The 19,687-nt window shown below is 37.0% G+C and overlaps 1 protein-coding gene across 1 annotated transcript in view; it reads right to left on the bottom strand.

The window, feature by feature from the left end:
* Nucleotides 1-14,798, bottom strand: part of CHRD (chordin) — a 130,761-nt gene extending 115,963 nt beyond the window's left edge. The window contains exon 1 of the mRNA XM_044070405.1: nucleotides 13,989-14,798. Within this exon, the coding sequence (XP_043926340.1) occupies nucleotides 13,989-14,130 (142 nt within the window). The 5' untranslated portion in view covers nucleotides 14,131-14,798. The remainder of the gene's footprint in view (nucleotides 1-13,988) is intronic.
* Nucleotides 14,799-19,687: the final 4,889 nt, after the last annotated feature.

Genomic DNA, 19,687 nt, shown 5'->3' with positions numbered 1-19,687 from the left:
GTCACCAAGGCCATAGATGAGGGGAAGGTGGTTCATACAGCCTACCTTGACCTCGCCAAGGCTTTTGACACCATTCCCCACTCAGGAATTATAGAAAAACTCACCAGCCTGACCATGAACCCCTACGTCACGAGCTGGGTTGCCAACTGGCTTACAGACAGAACTCACACAATAAGAATAGTGGGCTTCAGGTCCGACTCTAAACCAGTCACAAGTGGTGTCCCACAAGGCTTGGTCCTGGGACCCCTACTATTCAACATATACTTCTCAGAAGTACAGGCAAACACAGGAGGACTATGGCTAACCAAGTTTGCCGATGACTGCAAACTGGGAGCCATAATTGACTCTCCAGCTGACACAGGCATTCTCCAAAAGGGCCTTACTGAGACGGACACCTGGTGTCAAAGTCATGGTCACAAGCTAAATGTCAAAAACTGCATAGTCATCCCATTTGGGAAAAATAAAACACCCACAAATTATCACATAGGTGGCAGCCCCCTTAATACAGAAGAGGTAATAAGAGATCTGGGGACCCAGATAGATAGTAATCTCTCCTTTGACAATCACATTGCCAAAGTAGTTAGGAAATCCTTCTATGTAGCCCATCTAATTACTAAAGGGTTCACATCTAGAAATAAAGAGGTTATGGTGCCTCTCTTCTCATCACTCATCAGACCCATCATAGTGTACAGTGCCCCATTTGGGATGTACTTCACAAGACACTTCCAACAGCTGGAAATACCACAAAAGTACCTCACCAAGAGGATTACTTGCCTCAAACATATGTCTTACGCAGCCCAACTGGAAAAACTCTGGCTGTACTTAGTGGCATATCGCTTACTCAAAGGTGATCTCTGCCTGACTTACAAAGCCATGTCCAACTCAGATTTGATGGACATGTTCCACCTAAAGAAATCCAAGTCACTGTGAGCCACTCGCTCTAGTGAGCTAAACCTCACCACAACAATAAATAGAACATGCTGGAGGGATAGATTCCTGTCACAGAGACTCCCCATGCTTTGGAACAAAATTCCTAACTACATTAGGCAGAGCCCCTCACTAACACTCTTCAAGAGAAACCTTGATGAGTGGATGGGTAACAGAAAATACACCCCTGGGATCACTTCATTGGCTCTGCTTGACAGAGGCTCAGTTAATTAATCAATGGGGCAGCAAAAGCTGACACACTCTGGCTAGGATTATAAATGCCCTCGGGCAGATAGCTTAGTACCCGCCTATGAACCTATAATATTTTTTCTACTTTATGGAAAAGGAGCCATAGAAGAACGACAATCTCAAACTAATTGGAAGGAGCAACTTACCTTAATACACTTCATTTTATTATTAAGGAAATAAAGAAACGGACAGTTAGGCAATGAAAAAACGCTTATTAGAGGTGGAACATACAGATGAAAGACATCTTTAGTTATTTCTCTGTACATGATAACAAGAGAAATCCTAAGTAACATTACCTTAATTCTTGATTTAGATTGATTAAAATAATGTTATTTTCATGAGATCATATTCCTAGAATTCTTAGATTAATAGCCAGCCTTTGACATAGGTCAGCTAGGCAGCTGCCTAGAACACCGCTCTAGCAGGGGCACTTTTCCAGTATTTATTTATTTATTTATTTATTTTTTTTGTAGTAAAGAAATGTCTTCTTTAAAAATATGTTGAATGAATACAGGAAAAACTGAAATGTAAGACAAACTTTAGGAAAAAGAAAGAAAAATGTAATCTATATGGTTTAGGTAGAGCAGAATGGGGGCACCAGGAGGTGTATGTGTATGAGTGTGGGGGGGGGGCACCGTGGAGCCCTTTTGCCTAGGGCACCAGTTGACCAAAGACCGGCCCTGCTTAAATTTACACCAGTGATTATAAAACCCGGCGTTTGAGATTATGGCTATGGATATCTCACAGAACAGGATAGGCCTTAGGTCAACTGGTGCCCTAGGCAAAAGGGCCCCATGGCATCCCCCCACCACCACATCACCCAGTGCCCCTACCCTGGTCTAGCTACACCAAATAAATACTGGAAAAGTGCCGCTGCTAGAGTGGTGCCTAGGCGGCCGCCTAATTGGCCTACACCTAAGGCCGGCTATGCCACATAATATCTACAAAAATGTTCATAAATAAATGGTAGGAGTTTCAGAAAGAGATGACTGACAAAAGTGTTCCATTTGCAAACAGCAATTTTAATAAAATTGTTAGAGTTTTGAAGAAGAAGCTAAAGAAAAAATGTAAATCACTGCTTCTCCTCTGAGCATGTGAATTAGCAATAGTCACTGAATTAATACTTTTAATGAACTCAACAACAAGTTAATAAAAAATGCATGTGCTTTTTGATTGCATGAAATTTTGTCAGCAGCTAACAACCTCTAACATTTCAGCTATAGGTGAATGGCATGTATATTCAGATAGCTCAGCAGTTTTTCAATTATCTTTTTGACAGGTTTGTTATGCAGCATTACATGAATGATTTTGGAGCTTTAGTGATAAGGCCTAACGATACCAAAATTCTTGAAAATATTTATTTTTAACATGCCTTAAAGAAATTAAGTGAAAAAGATTTTCTTGCAAAGATAATTAAATAAATAAGCTGTGCTCAATAAAACTTGCAGTAGGAATTATAAAATGATGGAAAAGAAAGTGAACAAAAGTGTGGGGTTAATACAATGAAAAAAAGAGACAGACCTGTCAAGAACAGGCAGTCATTCTGAGAGTACATTCTGTAGAGAACAATGCCATCCATTTGTTAGGACTCATTGGTGCAAGACACAGGAACCTACTATGACCACTATATAATAATGTGTCTGAGACAGCCTTTAATCCCTGTTCTGTAAAGGAATGATAAAAAACATGACTGGCATCTCTTCTGCTGAGCCACGGAGAAAAGGAAACAACAAACAAACAAACAACAATGAAAACAGAAAGGGGGAATAAGCAAAAAGAGTGATAAGCAGAGTAAAACGCAAGGGGGGGGGCAGTTAGGGAAAAGAGGCAAGAGTAACATGAACTGAATGAATCATAAAATGAGAAAAAAAGAGAGGGTGAGACAGTGAAAGAGATTGAAAGAGTGCCACCAAAAGCAAAAAAACTGAAGATGTGAGAAGAGAGCTAGGGAAGACATTAGCCATACAAATGGAGTGAGAAAGACAAAGAAAGAGTGAGGTATGTGAAGGGGTGGGGGAATGGAAATAAAAGAAAGAAGGACAGTTGAAGAGATGTAATGTGAGACCCAGTCCCAATAACACAACCTTTGCTGTATTCACTGACTATAGTACATAGGGGAACCCAGTCATATACAGTAGGCTTCCGCAACAGAAGGAGAAACACCTCTATAAAAAACACCAGTTCATGCAATTAAATTAAGGATGATTCAACCATGATTCAAAAATGGTCACTTTTTCGATGCAAACAACTAGAATATTCACTCCCTCTAGACTACCCGAATAAAGTCTCATAAAAGTCATATGTCTATTTCAAGCTAGACCAAAATATTGAACATAAATAATTATTACTAGACATGTTTCAACCAGAAAAGATGTTACTAAAATCAGGGTTCTTTCTCTACTTTGACAGGAAAACACATAAGCTGTAATTGCTTCTGAAATATCTTCGATATTCAATGACTAAGCCTGGCTCATATATTTAGTTTGGGATAAATATTCAGCTTGAAGAAAATGCAGTTAGTAAATATTCTAAGTTTGTTTTGTCCATGTTTGTACATTCAGAAGCGTCCAAGTTGTTGAGCTAAATATAATGCTTCTTCTTTTATCTTGAAGATAATATTACTTACTGAAGTTTTTGAATCATTTAAGGTATTTGTAGTTTTTGATGAAGTTATAACAAGCTCATGATATATGAGACTCCAATTCATAGAGGCAAGGTTTCTCCATTACAAAGAAAACATATTTTTGTAATATATAATCCCCTCAACAGCAATAAGGTTAAAACACAAAGAAGTCATTAGTACAAGATGGGACTTGGAAATATACCTCACATACAGAATACTCTGTCTTACAGACATAGGAAGAGTTACTGAGTCAATGCTGCAAAAGGGAGAACATTAATTAGGATTTTTTTCCCATTGTAAGTAAAGGAGCCATTGTCAGCACTACTAATTATGTGCATTATCACATTAGAGATGACTAGGCACTAAGTGGTTGTACTATCTAGGGATTTTTTCAATACCTCTGTCCTGCGGTGGTTCAGCACAACTAGTATTACTGTATGTCTTTTACTAATATATTACTGATCCTTGTATATTTCAATGACTTACTGGTCAGATTGTCATGCCATTAGTGGACACACTTTGTCTTCAAATTGTGAAAAAGCTGAAACACCCCCAGCACAAAAGCTGCCAATGTACACACACACTGCATTCTTGCCAGTTGTCTGCTTATTTTAACTGTAACCTTGTGTATTTCAAGGAGGAATACCACAAGGTGGCAGTGTTATGCATTATGAGGGGGCACACTACATTCTTCACATAATGGGTTCTGCATATTGTCACTAACTGTATTAAAATACAACAGTCTCCAATATAGGCAGTGGTAGTATATTAAAAACCTCAGTCAGCACATCTCTGTATGACAGTGAGAACACCACATACTACAGTTATAATTAAAAAAAATCTGTGCATAGTGGCTTTAATGTCAGTGTATGTGGGCACTCCAAAATATTAATGAGGGACAAGACAACAAAGGGTCAAAGGTTACTTATTTTACTCCATTCTGATAGTGAATTTATAAATCTTAATAGAACTAAATAGATACATCCAAGAAAGAAGATATACAAACACACATTCACGCATATTATGTATGGAGCTGTGCATGGTTACATGTGAGTGTCTGTAAATATTTGTGCATGTGCATGTGCGTGTGTGTGTGTGTGTGTGTGTGTGTGTGTGTGTGTGTGTGAGCATGTAAATATGTGTATATGCAAGCATATGCTTGTGTGTTTATATATATATATATATATATATATATATATATATATATATAAAGAACTAGCAATTTGATGAGGAAAGCAAATTTTATCTCATTGCAAAACAGGTGAAAATTGACCAGTATTCCTAAAAAAAATTTAGCAGTATCTGATTAGGTAAACAACCCAACATCCTTATATATTCCCCAAAAATCAGGTGACTATAATATCAATTGAATAATTTATACAACCATGAATTGTGAATTTAAATAATAATTTTAGCAACCATTTGCATCATGTTCTCTTCCAACAGCATAATTCTTCCACTGTTGCAATACTAGCCACAGTTTTAGAATTTCAACAATATCATATGTACATATATAAACATAGACATACACACACATACACCCACATATACAAAGATGCATAATCTAGACCATTCCCTCATACATAATCTATCAGTAAAACTGCATGAAGCTGACAACCCAAATACACAAACTGTCAAGGCATGTACACAATAGCATGGTTATTGTGGAAATATCACCTAATGTAAAATTCAAGTTGGCTGTCTTGTGACAAAACCCAATGCAGCCACCATATCCCTTTTTATTATTCTCACTCCAAGATCAGGGCACCACTGAGAAAGAATAATCACTAACAAAAAAAAAAAAACTTTCTCTGTGACTCTGGGAGCTCAGGGAAGTTACAAAACAATAGTCTGAGCATCAAAAAAAAAACACTGCTATATGGCATGAGCAAAACGAGACAAGGAAATACTACCCCGAGCAATGATGCACAAGCAACTTCGACGTGTGCAGTATTTTGTCAAGCAACTAGCTGTAAGTAATGTATAAATACATGTGTGTGTGTGTGTGTGTGTGTGTGTGTGTGTGTGTGTGTGTGTGTGTGTGTGTATATAAATACATGTGTGTGTGTGTGTGTGTGTGTGTGTGTGTATATATATATGTGTGTGTGTGTTATACATGCTTACTTGTCAACATAAGCCATTTATTTCCATTGTAGCTTGCCTGGAAAGCTCTTAGATAACTGCTCTTTGACTGGATACTAGGAAGTTTACATTGTTTCTGCAATGCTAGTTGTCAATACTCCATTTAGTGTTAGCTCAGACTGAACATTTACAAGTTAAACATAATAGTTTTCTGGACAGAAAGAGATCAATGTATTAAATTTCAACTAACTTTACAAGTAAAAATAAATAAATAAATAATTGCAAAAGAATAAAAAAAGAATCATGCTAAAAGTGTCATGTTATTTAGTGCAAAAAATGTACATTAAATATGTAGCACTTCATACATACCTATGCTTAAAGTCATTATAAATCAGCAAAGGCTTAAAGTCATTTTTTTTTCATTTCCAAAGAATAAATGTAAACAGCTTTAGAAGTGAATAAGATAAGAGGGTGCTGTGATGCCAAACCTTGATAGACATGAAAATAGCTATTAAACAAGCTGCATCTCAAAATGTGCAAGGGACTGATTCAGAAAATCATGTAGCTAGCCACAATGGGTAGTTGGATCTGATTATAAAGAAGATGATGTGTGAAAAGGGATGACTGAGTGTGTGTAGGAGCTGGTACACGCTATTGAATGCTTACTAAAATCATATAGTGTCATACTGACAGATACATGATGTCATACACATCGATATACGATGCTATACAACAGATATTTTGTCTGATTATCATGATTTTTAGAGCCAATATCCAGGAGCCCAAAAGTTGTATCTTTCTTTTAATTTCTAAATCCATTCCTTGCCATTTCATTAACATCTCACACAAGTCCTCTTTTGAACAAAATATTACACAAATGCCTTTATTATTGTGGACCATTGTAGGAGTTTCTCAATGTACTACCATCAATGATGTGCTATATTCTCATAAGCAATTTTAGCCATATAAGACAAGGCATATACCTGTTATCAGGAACTTTAATCTTTACTCTGAAGTCAAGGTAATGAATCTTTTAATGGCAAAGCTTCTCTGTCTCAGTTAATTATCCAATAAGACAAAACGTTTCTCATAAACTCCTGGAAGCTGAGCAAATGCCTTGAATTATTCCCTGTACCACAAACTGATTAACTGTAATGAACTTAAAGGAAATGCAAAACAGTCATGTACAGTACACCAAGCAAGCTTTCCTACTAAATAATCCCAGTATGCTCTGGCATGAGATTAACAAACTCATCAGTACATCCCATCCTCCTCTGATAAACCCAGTGATGACCAGTAATCAAAAGATTTCTTTATTTAGAAACATTACCACCAATTTTGCCAAATGATTCTAGTAATGATCTTATTATTTTACTTCTGACATTAAACTAGCTTTAACTTTTATATCTGACTGTTTTGAGTGGTTTTCAAATTTTAATTTAAAAAGGCTATTCTGGAACAGGTTAATCAATGGTTAAAATATATTCCTGCCAATGCTCATCCTGAATTTGATGGATTATGTCTGAAGTTCCCTAGAGTATGTAACTCATATATTAGTAACTTTTCTTAGTGTATTATTAGTATTTCGATACTTTGTGGTACTATCTTCTAGACTTTTGTAAACCAGTACAGTCTTACCTATTGCCAAGGCAGATGTCAAGTAACCATTGCAGTCTTATAGGCCCCTTTCTACAATTCTTGAGAAACAGGTTCTTAAGAACTGAGGTACGCATGCACACAGTTAGGACTATGGCATTTCCTCTGACAAACAGTATGGCATCAGAAAGGGTTCTAGTACGTGTACTGCCTGGCAAACAATCACAGATAACATATGTAGGGATATGGATCTTGGTCTCTATATGGAAGTCATTTATGAGAACTTAACAAAGACATTTGACTCTGTATCACATAATGGTCTACTTTCAAAGTTACAAAAGCCCTGCTTTAGACTAAAATGCACACACTGGTTTTAACATTGTAGAGATGAGAGATCTATTAATGAAAAAAAACAAATGTTAGTAAATGCTATCACAGGTTTATATATAAGTACTAGGCTAGCTACCCTTGTGGGCCATTTTAAGCTTAGCCAATTTCACTTTCAATAGTAAGAATTGAACCATTGACCTTGTGCTTTTGAGGTAAACACTTGTAACCATTACGCAAACCCCCATCTGTTAAACTTCATATCAATGGAAATCTTATTTTTTATTACATTTCTAAATTAAATAGGTTCACAGGTGAATATTAGGCTATCAGTCTACAGACTATTACATGTCTAGCCAATTACCAGAGGTCATAATCAAATCCTCTGTCTTGTATGTATGAGGTAAAGACCTTAACCATTATGCCAAAGCCTGCCCCATCACATTCCTGTATGGCATTCCTTAGGGTATGGCACATAGAAAATACAAGGGCATGTGCATTTTAGAGCCTGCTGAGAATTCCATACAAGACATTATGTTTCATAATGTCATCAGTATGACTTGCTTCATCTTTTTTCTTCAGTCAGCATATTGAAACAGCCACTGCAAAAACAGAGACCTTACCGCATGTAAACAATAATGTTACTACTTTACTATATGTAGAAATATCCTGATACCATTTTGGAAAGCGTTCTCACACCACTTTTCAAACAGTCTAACATGCAGCTTCTTCATGTAGCCTTAACTATAATATATAATTGCATTAATTCTGGGAGAAGGCTCTCTGCCTTCCTATTCATTTAAAAATAAAGCTTACCGTGGGCTCCCTTAGTTTTACACTGCTGCCTTTAAATGAATACCCTCTCCATTACAGAAATGTAAATGTTAACGCTCGTACAAGAACATAATACACATGCTTCTTCCACGTTTTCACTTGCGCAGCCTTGATTATTACCAAACATTTCCACTGACACTTTTATCTCACTATGGACCACAAAGTATGGAATACTTTGGTGATTTAAGCATTCCTTTATTTTTCCTTCTAACTAAAGATGCAGCTCTTCTTTGAGGGAAAATACCAGTTCTTTCTTGGTATTTTTAGAGCTATTGTTGCGCTCATGTGATCAAGCCTCAGCAATTTTGCTTTAAGATGAATATGAGTTATACAAAAGCACTGGGAATTAACTGCTTAGTTATTGTTGCACTAAATCAATTACACTGCATTTTTTATATTTTAATAAACCATATCTGAAAACAGGATCTTCCTGCCTACCTGCTTGTAAACCTATTAATTCACAATCCCTTTTTCTCATTTTTGCACATAGGGTTGGGGTGTCATCAGTGACAATTATCTAGAGTAAGTGTTCACACTGCTGGTTAGCTAGCCCATCTGTGGCTGTTTGTAAAATACCCGTGCAAATATATGCAGGTATCCATGCATGCTTTTGAGTATAAAAACATGTCTAAAACATTTTAGCTGTAAAAATATAAATAACACTTTCTATAGGTTAGAATCATTGTGGTAAAGGAAAGTACACTGGTTATATTTACCTTCTCAACATGTTATAGGAATACTCTGCTATTGTTATGATAACATTCATTTGGAGTACCCAGAGAGTGCATGTAGCAGCAGAGTCTGCAGGGAGAGTGCCTGTAAGCAGAGTCAGCTGTGAGATATATAAAGTGATGTAAGGTGAGCAGAGCAGCACAGCCCATATCCAGAAATGCTCCTTTCGATTTTTCTGCTTTATTCCTCAGCAATGTTTTTATTAACAGACCTTCGGACTTCTCTTTTTATTAACATACTTACAGACTTCCCCATCTTCACATCTCCAGTTTAGTTTTCTGGTTCTGTTATTATGACTCCAAAACATGTAATTCTCATGAAATATGTATGTTTTAAGAAAGAGTGGAAGGCACTGTTGATCCAGCTAATATAAATACTATGTTAGCTGTTATTACTCAATGGTGTGAGGCTACCTGTTTGACATACATGCTTTCTAGTGGTAATAGTTATTTCATATGTACATATTTGTTACACTACATGGTCCATTACTGTGCTGCTCACAACCAACTCCAAACTAAGTAAGTTTTAAATAATTCTTAAATACCAACAAAAAAGTGGCTATGCTTCCAGCTAGACAACTAAACTGTATTCTGTATGTCCATCTCACTTGACACATACACAAGCACATATGTTTGTGTGTGTGTGTGTGTGTGTGTGTGTGTGTGTGTGTGTGTGTGTGTGTGTGTGTATGTGTGTGTGTGTGTGTGTGTGTGTGTGTGTGTGTATGTGTGTGCATGCATGTGTGTGTGTGCCTGTGTGATAAAATACCTTATTACATGCACAATGTTTCAAAGTATCACCTTATTGAATGTTGCCCCATCCTCAAAAGGTCCCCCTCATTTAACGCTGCTCCTTTCCTCAGTGATAATGTGACCCTGGTTTTGACAACAACTCTCCTTCCACTTTGTAGGTGCAGTGGATGTAGCATCCTGACAAAGATGTTAAATTTCAGCTAGGTTAATAATTATGTCAGGGGTCCTTTCATTGAAAATATTTTTTGATCAGTACGGACATGATCTAATAACTATATGGATCTACATTATTTAGTCAAACACCTTCTGCTCCAGTTTCACCAACTAGCTGCCAGTTCCTTGAATCACATTGCACATGTGATTGACAAGCATCCCTCCACCTCTCCAACATGGTGGTTCAACCCTTCCACTCTCCTAGACAATAAATATATTGCATCTGATATCACATAAACTTGGAGAAAAAATATTTACAGACATAGTCTATGTATTTAAGTGTCTCACACTTGAATACACAGAACATTGAGTTATGAACAACTGAGCCATGAGCAACTGAATACTGAGTAAATAAAAGACAACATGCCTCTATCCACTGTTTATTTATTTTTGTTTTCTGCTGCATAAAACCTCCATATTTGCAATTGTGCCAATTTTTTGTCTCAAAGGGGTCCATTGAGGTTAGGTGCCTAATTACAGTATCAAACATAAATGCAGAATGTCATATTCCTAAGTTCTTAAGTCAAGACATTCTAAATTCAGATACCAATCCTTGAAAAAAATAAATTATTTTTTTATCATAGATGGGTGGATAGATGGCCAAAAATACAGATAATTATTTCTTAATGCTTGAATTAGACAAAAGTGGCTTTGATCAATAAAACACAAGTGAATAAAGAAATACAGATGAATTGAAAGTACTCAGTCACAACTCACACAAGAAGTATCCAAAACACACACATACACACAAAGAAAAGTTGGTAATGAATCAAAACTGGAATAATTTAATCAGCGAAGAAACCCAAGGTCATCAAAAATGTACTGAAAAAGGACTTAAATATTGACACAAATCTTCAACCACAATATTTCTTGTTATTGTGAATTTAATGTTATGAACTGCTAAACATGTAACCTGTTGACCAGAGTTTCATTCCTTCTACATCCATTTGCATGCTGAGTGACTCTCTGAGCAAGTTATTTTACCAGACCATTTCTGAGCTCTCCCTTGAACCCAGAAAAGAGGCACTGTATGTAAAACTTCAACAGTGTTAAGAATACCCATAGTGTGTGTGTGTGTGCGCGCATGTGCACGTGCGTGCACACATGCGCGCGTATGCAAGAAGGATGACATTGTGTTACATTACTGTTAAGACTCCTCTGTGTATTTCCACCCTGTGCAGTAATGTTATGTTTTTGTAGTACTATTACTTGGGCACTTCCTCCTCCGAACTTCCCTGCAGAGTGAATGCCTTCAGCATACTCATCTTGATTACTTAAAAATAATAAATAAAACTTACCTGTGATAAGACAGGCTATTGTATTCTGGCCATAATTCATTACATTTATAAACTTAATTCAAAACACTGCATATTATTACTTGTATTCTGGTAAACCATGTACTTACCAGCAGTTACTGGACTATTAATACTGGTTTGCATACATATTCTCAGAATGGGAGTAAAAATATTTGTGTTCCTCATAAACCGAAGAAACTAGTCCTGAAATCCAATACTCTATAATCCATCAAATTAGAATGTATAGTCTCAAAGAAGAAAGTATAACATATGTCAAAGGGGAAACAAAATAACAAATGTTTTATTTTTCAGGGCTTTGTTCAGTTAATTTAGCTGAAATGTATTCTGACCCCATCACACAGACCTAATATACTATCTTATGAAGTCTGCCCAGTGTGATCATTTTAATAGTGCATGTGTGTGTGTCTGTGTGTGTGTGTATGCATGAGTGTATGTGAGTTTTGTATGTCTAAATAAAAATAAGGAGTTAACAAATATTATTTTATGTGACTCTGCATGTAGACTTGCTGATGCCATAAAGGCATGAAAAAATGAAACATAAGGGTGCCTGTCTGTATGATATTATCCTGTCCCTGAGATTGTGACTCATCTATGCTACAGAGAATCTTGTGATGGTTATTAATAGTGTATGAGCATGGTCCATTTCCTTTTCTTTTTGCAGCTGTTGTGTTTTCATATTTGATAAGGTCAAATGAAGTACAACTCAAACTAACTACAGATGTTGTTTTACCACTAATCTAATGTCACATTACAGCACTTCCAGAAATGGGATACAGGAACAATCTGTGTCAATTCTAGTATACAAAACATATTTAATAAGTTATTCAGACATCTTGGTGAAACTACATCTTGGGTCCTATATGTAATTCTATGGCCCTCCCTTAACAAGAAAATGGGTTAGGATGCCATGGCAAAGAGCAGTAGGACTAGTGTTAGACTAGCAATCGTGTCCTGGTGAAGAAAGAGACAGAAAATAGAATGCTTGCAAAACAAGGGGACATACATTCAGCTATGTCTAAAATCACAATGTGAACCTACCATTTTTTCATACAACAAGACTGGTAAGGAATGGTAGCAGCTATGAATGCAGGTGGTAAAAGGGACAGTGTGATTAGGATTACCCTCTTAGTGGAGATGAAAGGCCTGTATTATCATTTTCATAGATAAAAGGTAATGCACCAGTTTCGCAAAATGCAATGTTTCTAAGTTCCATAGCTTTTCTTATGATAAGCCTGGACAGTAAAGATGTAATGATGGGGAGAAAGACGGGGTGTGGGACAGCACCTACAAATTATGGTGCCTGTGAAAACTGTACCATTTTGGATCAGTTGAGATGGAACCTTATTCAGACAGGTATGGCCAAATACAGACTTAAAGGCTGTGAGGTTAAAAATGTCATTGTCAGGAGAAACAGGGTAAGAATCTAGTGACAGTCTCATGTATATTGCAATCCTCAGTTCATTTTTTGCACTTTTTCTCCATCTTTCCCATACAGCTTGTCCTAATGCAACATTTGTAATCAGAGTTGTTAGCCCGCCCATTTGCTAATCATTATTTTTACTGTTTTATTTTCTCAGAAATGCTATTCAAGAATTATTATTTTCTGTGTATCTGTTTTGTTTTTATCAGTTACTGCAAACACACACACACACACACGCACACACACACACAGATATGTACACACACACACACACACACACACATTTATATACAATTATATCAATCTTTCATCTATTTATATTATGTATTTTAGTCAGGGATCTGTTAACAAACCTAACAACAATCAAAAATCGCTTGCATATAGTTCTAGCCTGAAATGCTATGTGACGCTTTGTGTAACTGGAAAGAGCCAAGACAGCACGACTCATAAACTGCCGGTAAATTGCAAAGCCTCCGTTTCTGCGTGAATACTTTTTCTTCCTTATTGTATAAACTGGATGCTGTTTAAGGGCAGGAGCTGGATGTGCAGGATAGATGTACCCCAAGCGCTAACAGGTTGTTTGGGGACTACAGAACTAAGGAAAGGAACCTTCTTTACTTAATATGCCTTTTTAAACCATACATGTTATGTGAGGAAGCATAAACGGAGAAATAAAAGTAGCTGGTCTCATCAAATTCTCATAACTTGTCCTATAGCTTCTCTATTACAAAAGTTACTTATGCAAACCGTCAGCTAAAGGGTGCCGAGTTTATCCAAAAAGGTCACACAATAATATACTCCACCGTTGAACTTCAGTTTTTCAAGAATACTGCATATACAAAAAAGTCTAAATCTGCCTATGGCCATTATATTAACAATGGAAACAATAATATAAAAAAAAGTAATGGGACAATTACCTGATACCGCCTTGGAAGGCTGGGGGTCAACCTCCGACTGGATGGGTAAGGTAGATGATTTGATCTTAGGCGCGGATCCATCGACGGTCCATCCGAAAAAGTACAAGATAACGAGAATGTAAAAAACTCGGCAAGTCCTCATAGTACTAACACCCTGACCCCAGTAATTACGCACCCCCAAAAGGGCAGGAGGGCTAAAGCAGAAGAAGAGACTCAAGAGGAGACGAACTGGGGAGACCAGCGCGATTGGTTCAAGTTGTTTCAATGGGGATAAAAGCTCTCTGAAGCAACAGCGACGCCCGTTACAAGTCCGTAGAGCAGACTTGTCAGGCTTAGACACTTAATGTTACTGTCTTCAAAGCTGCTGTAGACTTCTCCAAATTTTTTTCTAAATAAGAAAAGTTCCTTAGGGTTCTCGGTCCGTCATTCAGGAAGCTTACTGTCAAAATGATGTACAGGACATGATGCAGAAATCTGCTGCTGGGGTTTTATAATCCTCATCGCAGCCCCTCACCCCCTCGGCGCGGTTAGAACTCGGGCAGTAGGGAAATAGAATCCAGCCTCCCTCCCTAATCGGGCGAGGAATATGCAAATTAAATAGTAGGAAGATGATTAAGTGCTCAGCATGGAGCCCTCGGCATCCTTTTCACACATCGAGGTGGTAGGGGGCAAGTGTTACTCCCATCGGGAAAGATATAATCTGTGGATGTTGATCCGCTACAATAGCTACTAGAGAAGCAAAGTTCAACTTCCACAACTGAAGTAATTCCGTTTTTTCCTGTTAGAAAGGAGAAAGCTCTATAGTCGCCTGCACCCTCGAGCGCTGCATCCATAGAGACCCGCGTGATGCTGTGTTTTTTATCTGTAGGAGGGAAAAGAGGAGAGTGACTTAAACTAATCAGGCCAGACGAAATATATTACAAGACTTCATTTCTTTTGAGACCTGAGCCTAGGAATTTGGCTGGTCACAGGCTAATGCAGGTGCAAGACCGTTTTGTATTACAGTCATAACACAAATGAATTAGCACTCTAATAGAAAGTGACACATTAAATGTTTTTAAGATGGTAGAGTAGAAGCAGCCATGAAGTAATTTCCTAGTAGTACATTTAGAACTATGTGGCAAAAGAAACTTGATTTTTGTTTAAGGCAGCGATTAAACGTTTATTTGTTTATTTTTCATATTTTTGCTGTTAATGTGTGTGTAGTCCACAAGGCCACATAGGCATGACTTCCTTAAAAGGTGAAAGTAACAGTGAATGCTTAGTTTGTAACAATGTATGTTTATGTGGTCATTCATACACATACACAAACTGCTTTTGGGACAAAATGGACATGATGGTACACACACACACACACACACATTAAAGTATCTGCAGTGGAAAGGTTGAAGAACTGTGACATTGCTACAGAGCTTAACATTCTACTTCAGTTCAGGCCTGGATGAATTATAGCATCATATTCTTTATTTTGCAGAAATCCACTGAAATTAAGTCTTTGCTCGTGCTCCTTCCTCATCATATGAACACTGATAAATGTCTTTTTTTTCATACAGATGATATTACAGCACTGTTCTTTGTCTGTTGCATTTTATTGTGCTGTGAGATTACACTGCCACTAGTGTATTGTAATACAATCTGCCTGCTGAAGTGATATGGTTTTAATGTGCTGTCTCTGCTATATGCTCAATGCACTAGTCATTGGCTATCTGGCTATCTTACATTATTTTAGCCCAGGTTAATTAAACAACTCCATACAAAGATTGAGTTCTGGTGCATTTCCTCTTCTGAAGTGAGATCTCAAAAATCTGAAAACTTGGGATGAATTCCTTTTGCAGTGATTCTGTTTTGTGCACTGTCCTTTAAGATACTTAGATGCATTGGCTAGTAAATTAATTTAGGTTTGATAAGTGTTTCATTTTCTTTTGCAAGATTTTACTGCAGTGAGGATCAGCAAATGGAAATGACAAACTATGTGAGGAAATCCTGTGGTAATTTACAAGGATGGAATTGGTGTGAACTGAAGGCGAAGTTGTAAGTGAACAGGTGCAGACCTTCCTGAAAGTTAAGAAATAAAACTTTAATAATATGACTGTCTATGTCTGCGCATTGCCTTAGTGACCTCACAGTAACATGAAAGGTATTAACACAAAGGAGAATCTACTTTTATACTACCCCATCCCCACAGTGTTAATACTTTGCCGGTTAAAAGGTGGTATACGAGCACTAAACAGGGCCAGAATTCCTCTTCTAAAGACTTAAACATTGCCTGTGATATGAATAGGACCTGCTGGAAAGACAGCTATGTATCCTAGAGACTACCCCATCTATGGAACAGTTTCCACATCCATATGAAGCAGGGTTCCTCCCTAACCCAACTCAAGTGTAACTTGGACAACTGGGTAGGGAATAGGAAATTCAACCTGACTTGGCACCTATGTCTCTAATGGACACAGGCAACCTGTAAATATTTCATCTCCCAAGCCCCTCCTTACAGTTATCAAAGGTATCAGAACTTGTCAGATTTGACATGCATGGCTAGGCTTAAAAAGGCCCTTGTGGTCATTAGCCTAGCAAACACCTATGAACATTCTGTGCATTTTTCTAAAGCCTAAATAGTGTAGACTACCCGGATGCACAATTAATCTCTAAACTTTAACAAAGGACATTTGTTCAAAGACATGCTTATTTTATAGCTCAACTTAGGGAGAATTTTCTCACTCATCAAAAATTGTTAAAAAAAACAAAACAAAACATCAGAATCTCACCTGCAGTTTGTGCTACTGTTCTGCATATACTATGGCAACCTTTCAGTTGTTAAGACACCATTATCTAAAAATATTCCCTCTGTTTTTTCTGGTTTTCCTAGTGTACCAAGAATTATCTAAATACAAACAAAATGACTTAGCATTAGCAACAAAACAGATCAAATGGGTGTCTCCTCTGAAGTTGAGTAAGCAGTGATGTCTATTTAGAAAATTGACCAAAGCATGTTTTCTTTTTGCTAAACAGTGTACTGTCTGCCCACCAGATACTTAGGTGTGATAGACCAGATATCTGGATAAGTGCTGGAGACATGCAGTGGTTCTCAAATGTCATTTACAATAAGAACATATTTTGTGTTATTTCTCAAATTAAATTTGTAATAAATGGATATATATATATTTTTACTTTATCTTGTATAATCAGAAGTACAACAATTTAACCTCTGGGATTTGTATAGGATCTGTTCTGTTTTTTCCTAATTTATAAATGATCTGATATTCCTGACCACAGTGCTACCCTTCTGTGTAGATTATCATTTGTGGCAAAGGTCAGTTCCCTCTGCTACCACTGTCTATTGCATCTTGCAGAATTATTTGAATCTGGTTTGGGACTGAACTTACTGTAAAATCTACCAATTTCTACTTCTAAAACTTACCCAATGCTGAATGATAATGTCAGACAATTTGTTAATATCTCTTACCTTATAAAAAAGGTCACTTTCCCATACTCAGGTTAATTCTGTCTCCAGTTAGATCGTACTTCATCCATCAACTTGCATACTATTAAATGAATTACACATCAAACTCATTTAAAACTAAATTATAAAGCCTCTAGGATTCTCCCTTTCTCTCTCATAAACTTGGGTTAACAATAAAAAAAAAAATCATAAACTACAGTATGTCTTACCTCATCTGACAGGGATTTCCATTTCAACACCAAATCTCTGGTCCACAGCTTAATCATTACAGATGATTTCCAAAGCTTGCAGATACATTTTGATGTGGATCTAATGATTTTTCAAACAGGTCTCAAGAGCATTGGCTCCCTCAGGACATGAATTAATAATAGCTATATCTGAAATTATTTTCTCCAGGTTCGACCTGGCCATGTTGTACTAACCCCATCCTCAGCCTGTGAAACATGCAATGTAAATTCAACTAATTAATTCATTTTTTTTTCATGTTTTGATGTTTGGATGAGGCTGACTGAGTGTTATGGGGATTTAGGAAAAAAATCTTCTTGCACTATAAACAAAGAAAACATACTCAAATAATGGAGAAAGGAAAGGAAATGTGGAGTCTACATGTCCTCCCTTGGATTTCCTCAAGGTGCTGTAGTTTCCCTACATTTTCCAAAGATGTGGAGTAAGGTGGATTGTGGACTTTAACCTGCCAGTAGATGTAAGAGTGTGTGCATGTATGATATATAAGAAAGACCAGGCAAATGTTTCTATTTTCCCCCATTTCCTTAAACACTATGCAGGTTGTGGTGTCTGTTCACAGGGTCACTCTAGGAGTCAAATGTGACTTGTAAAGCATGTAATACATATAGTGATTTTTTTTATTTTTGTTTTTTCCCTATGCTTGTTTTCTAGGTATGAAAAAATACAGAGTAAGAAATCATGCCCATAGTAAGAAAAATGAGTATTGTATAGTGAAAATCAATATTTATGAACTTTAAAAATGACAATTCAAGGGCATACTGTAGACTAATAACCAATGCACACCGTCTGTATAGTCTGTAAACACAATCTATATGCATTTGAAGGACTGAGCATGACTAAAGATGCCATTGGGATGAAGCTGCACATCTGGAAAAGATATAATCTTTGTCAATGTAGCAATCTATTTCCATTGCTAGCTATGCCATTTCAACCATTTGAGTTCTTTCCATATTAATAAGGCTGTAAGATTTTCCATTGTCCCAATGGATACAATTTTGTTTTTTTTTTGTTATATAATAATGACTTTTATCTAACCAAGAAATAAGCTTGGGATATTATACTGAAGTCCTCGCTTGGGTGCCATGATGTAGTTTCTACTGTGCAGTACTATAAAATCGTCAGAGTACTGGATTAGATACAGACAGCTTGTTTTCTGGCATATGCCATTAGTGAATATAGAAGGTACGAGTACTAAAATAGAACCTCTATGCCTGGGGGAGGAGGTGAGTATTGCTTCTAAACAGCTTTCTATCATATCTGTGTCCATTTTAACAAACAGTTGATATGCTAGACCAGAGCGCATTGATTATACCTCAGTGAAGTATTTCAAAAACAAACCATTCAACTTTAAACTAGAAGAAGATTCATGTTCTCATGTACTAAAGTACTCACACTGTATACATTAGCATCTTTCAATAGCTGTTAGAAACATGGACAATGCACCAACATGGATCTGTGTATACAAGCTCTATACTGATGTGTGCATCTTATTAGACTGATTCATTTTCACTGTTCACTTGTTCTACTATTTATTATCATATTTATGTTACTGTTTGGCACTCACAAAAACTGATATGATTTTCTAACAGCTGGGCACAAAATGGTTTTGCTGTTAACCCACTGTAAAGCTGCACAAATGTACATATGTCATAGGGTTGGCCTGACATCACCTTTCCATTGGCTTATCATACCATGGATACCAGAAGTTCAATTTCCCTGGAGCTAGGTGTCAGCTGGAGAGTAGTTTGAGATCTTTATCCAGTAGCCAGAGTTGTCCCTGGTAAGCGTATCCCTCCTCTGCACCTAGAGCACCCACAACCCTAGTGGCTGCATCTTCCCATAGAAATCCAAACTTGACCTACATGAGTCTAAGCACCGTCTTATCACTTTGTTCTTCTGTCTCTTAAAATAAACTGACTAACATGAATGAGTGCTAAAGCTTAAGGTGTGATATTGACAGCGTTACTCTGTTGAGGTGACCTAGGCACAGCTT

Source organism: Protopterus annectens, chromosome 4.part1 (assembly GCF_019279795.1).
Source record: "Protopterus annectens isolate FY-2018-M chromosome 4.part1, PAN1.0, whole genome shotgun sequence".
Classification (NCBI taxonomy): Eukaryota; Metazoa; Chordata; order Ceratodontiformes; family Protopteridae; genus Protopterus; species Protopterus annectens.
This window is presented reverse-complemented; position numbering and strand designations above follow the sequence as displayed.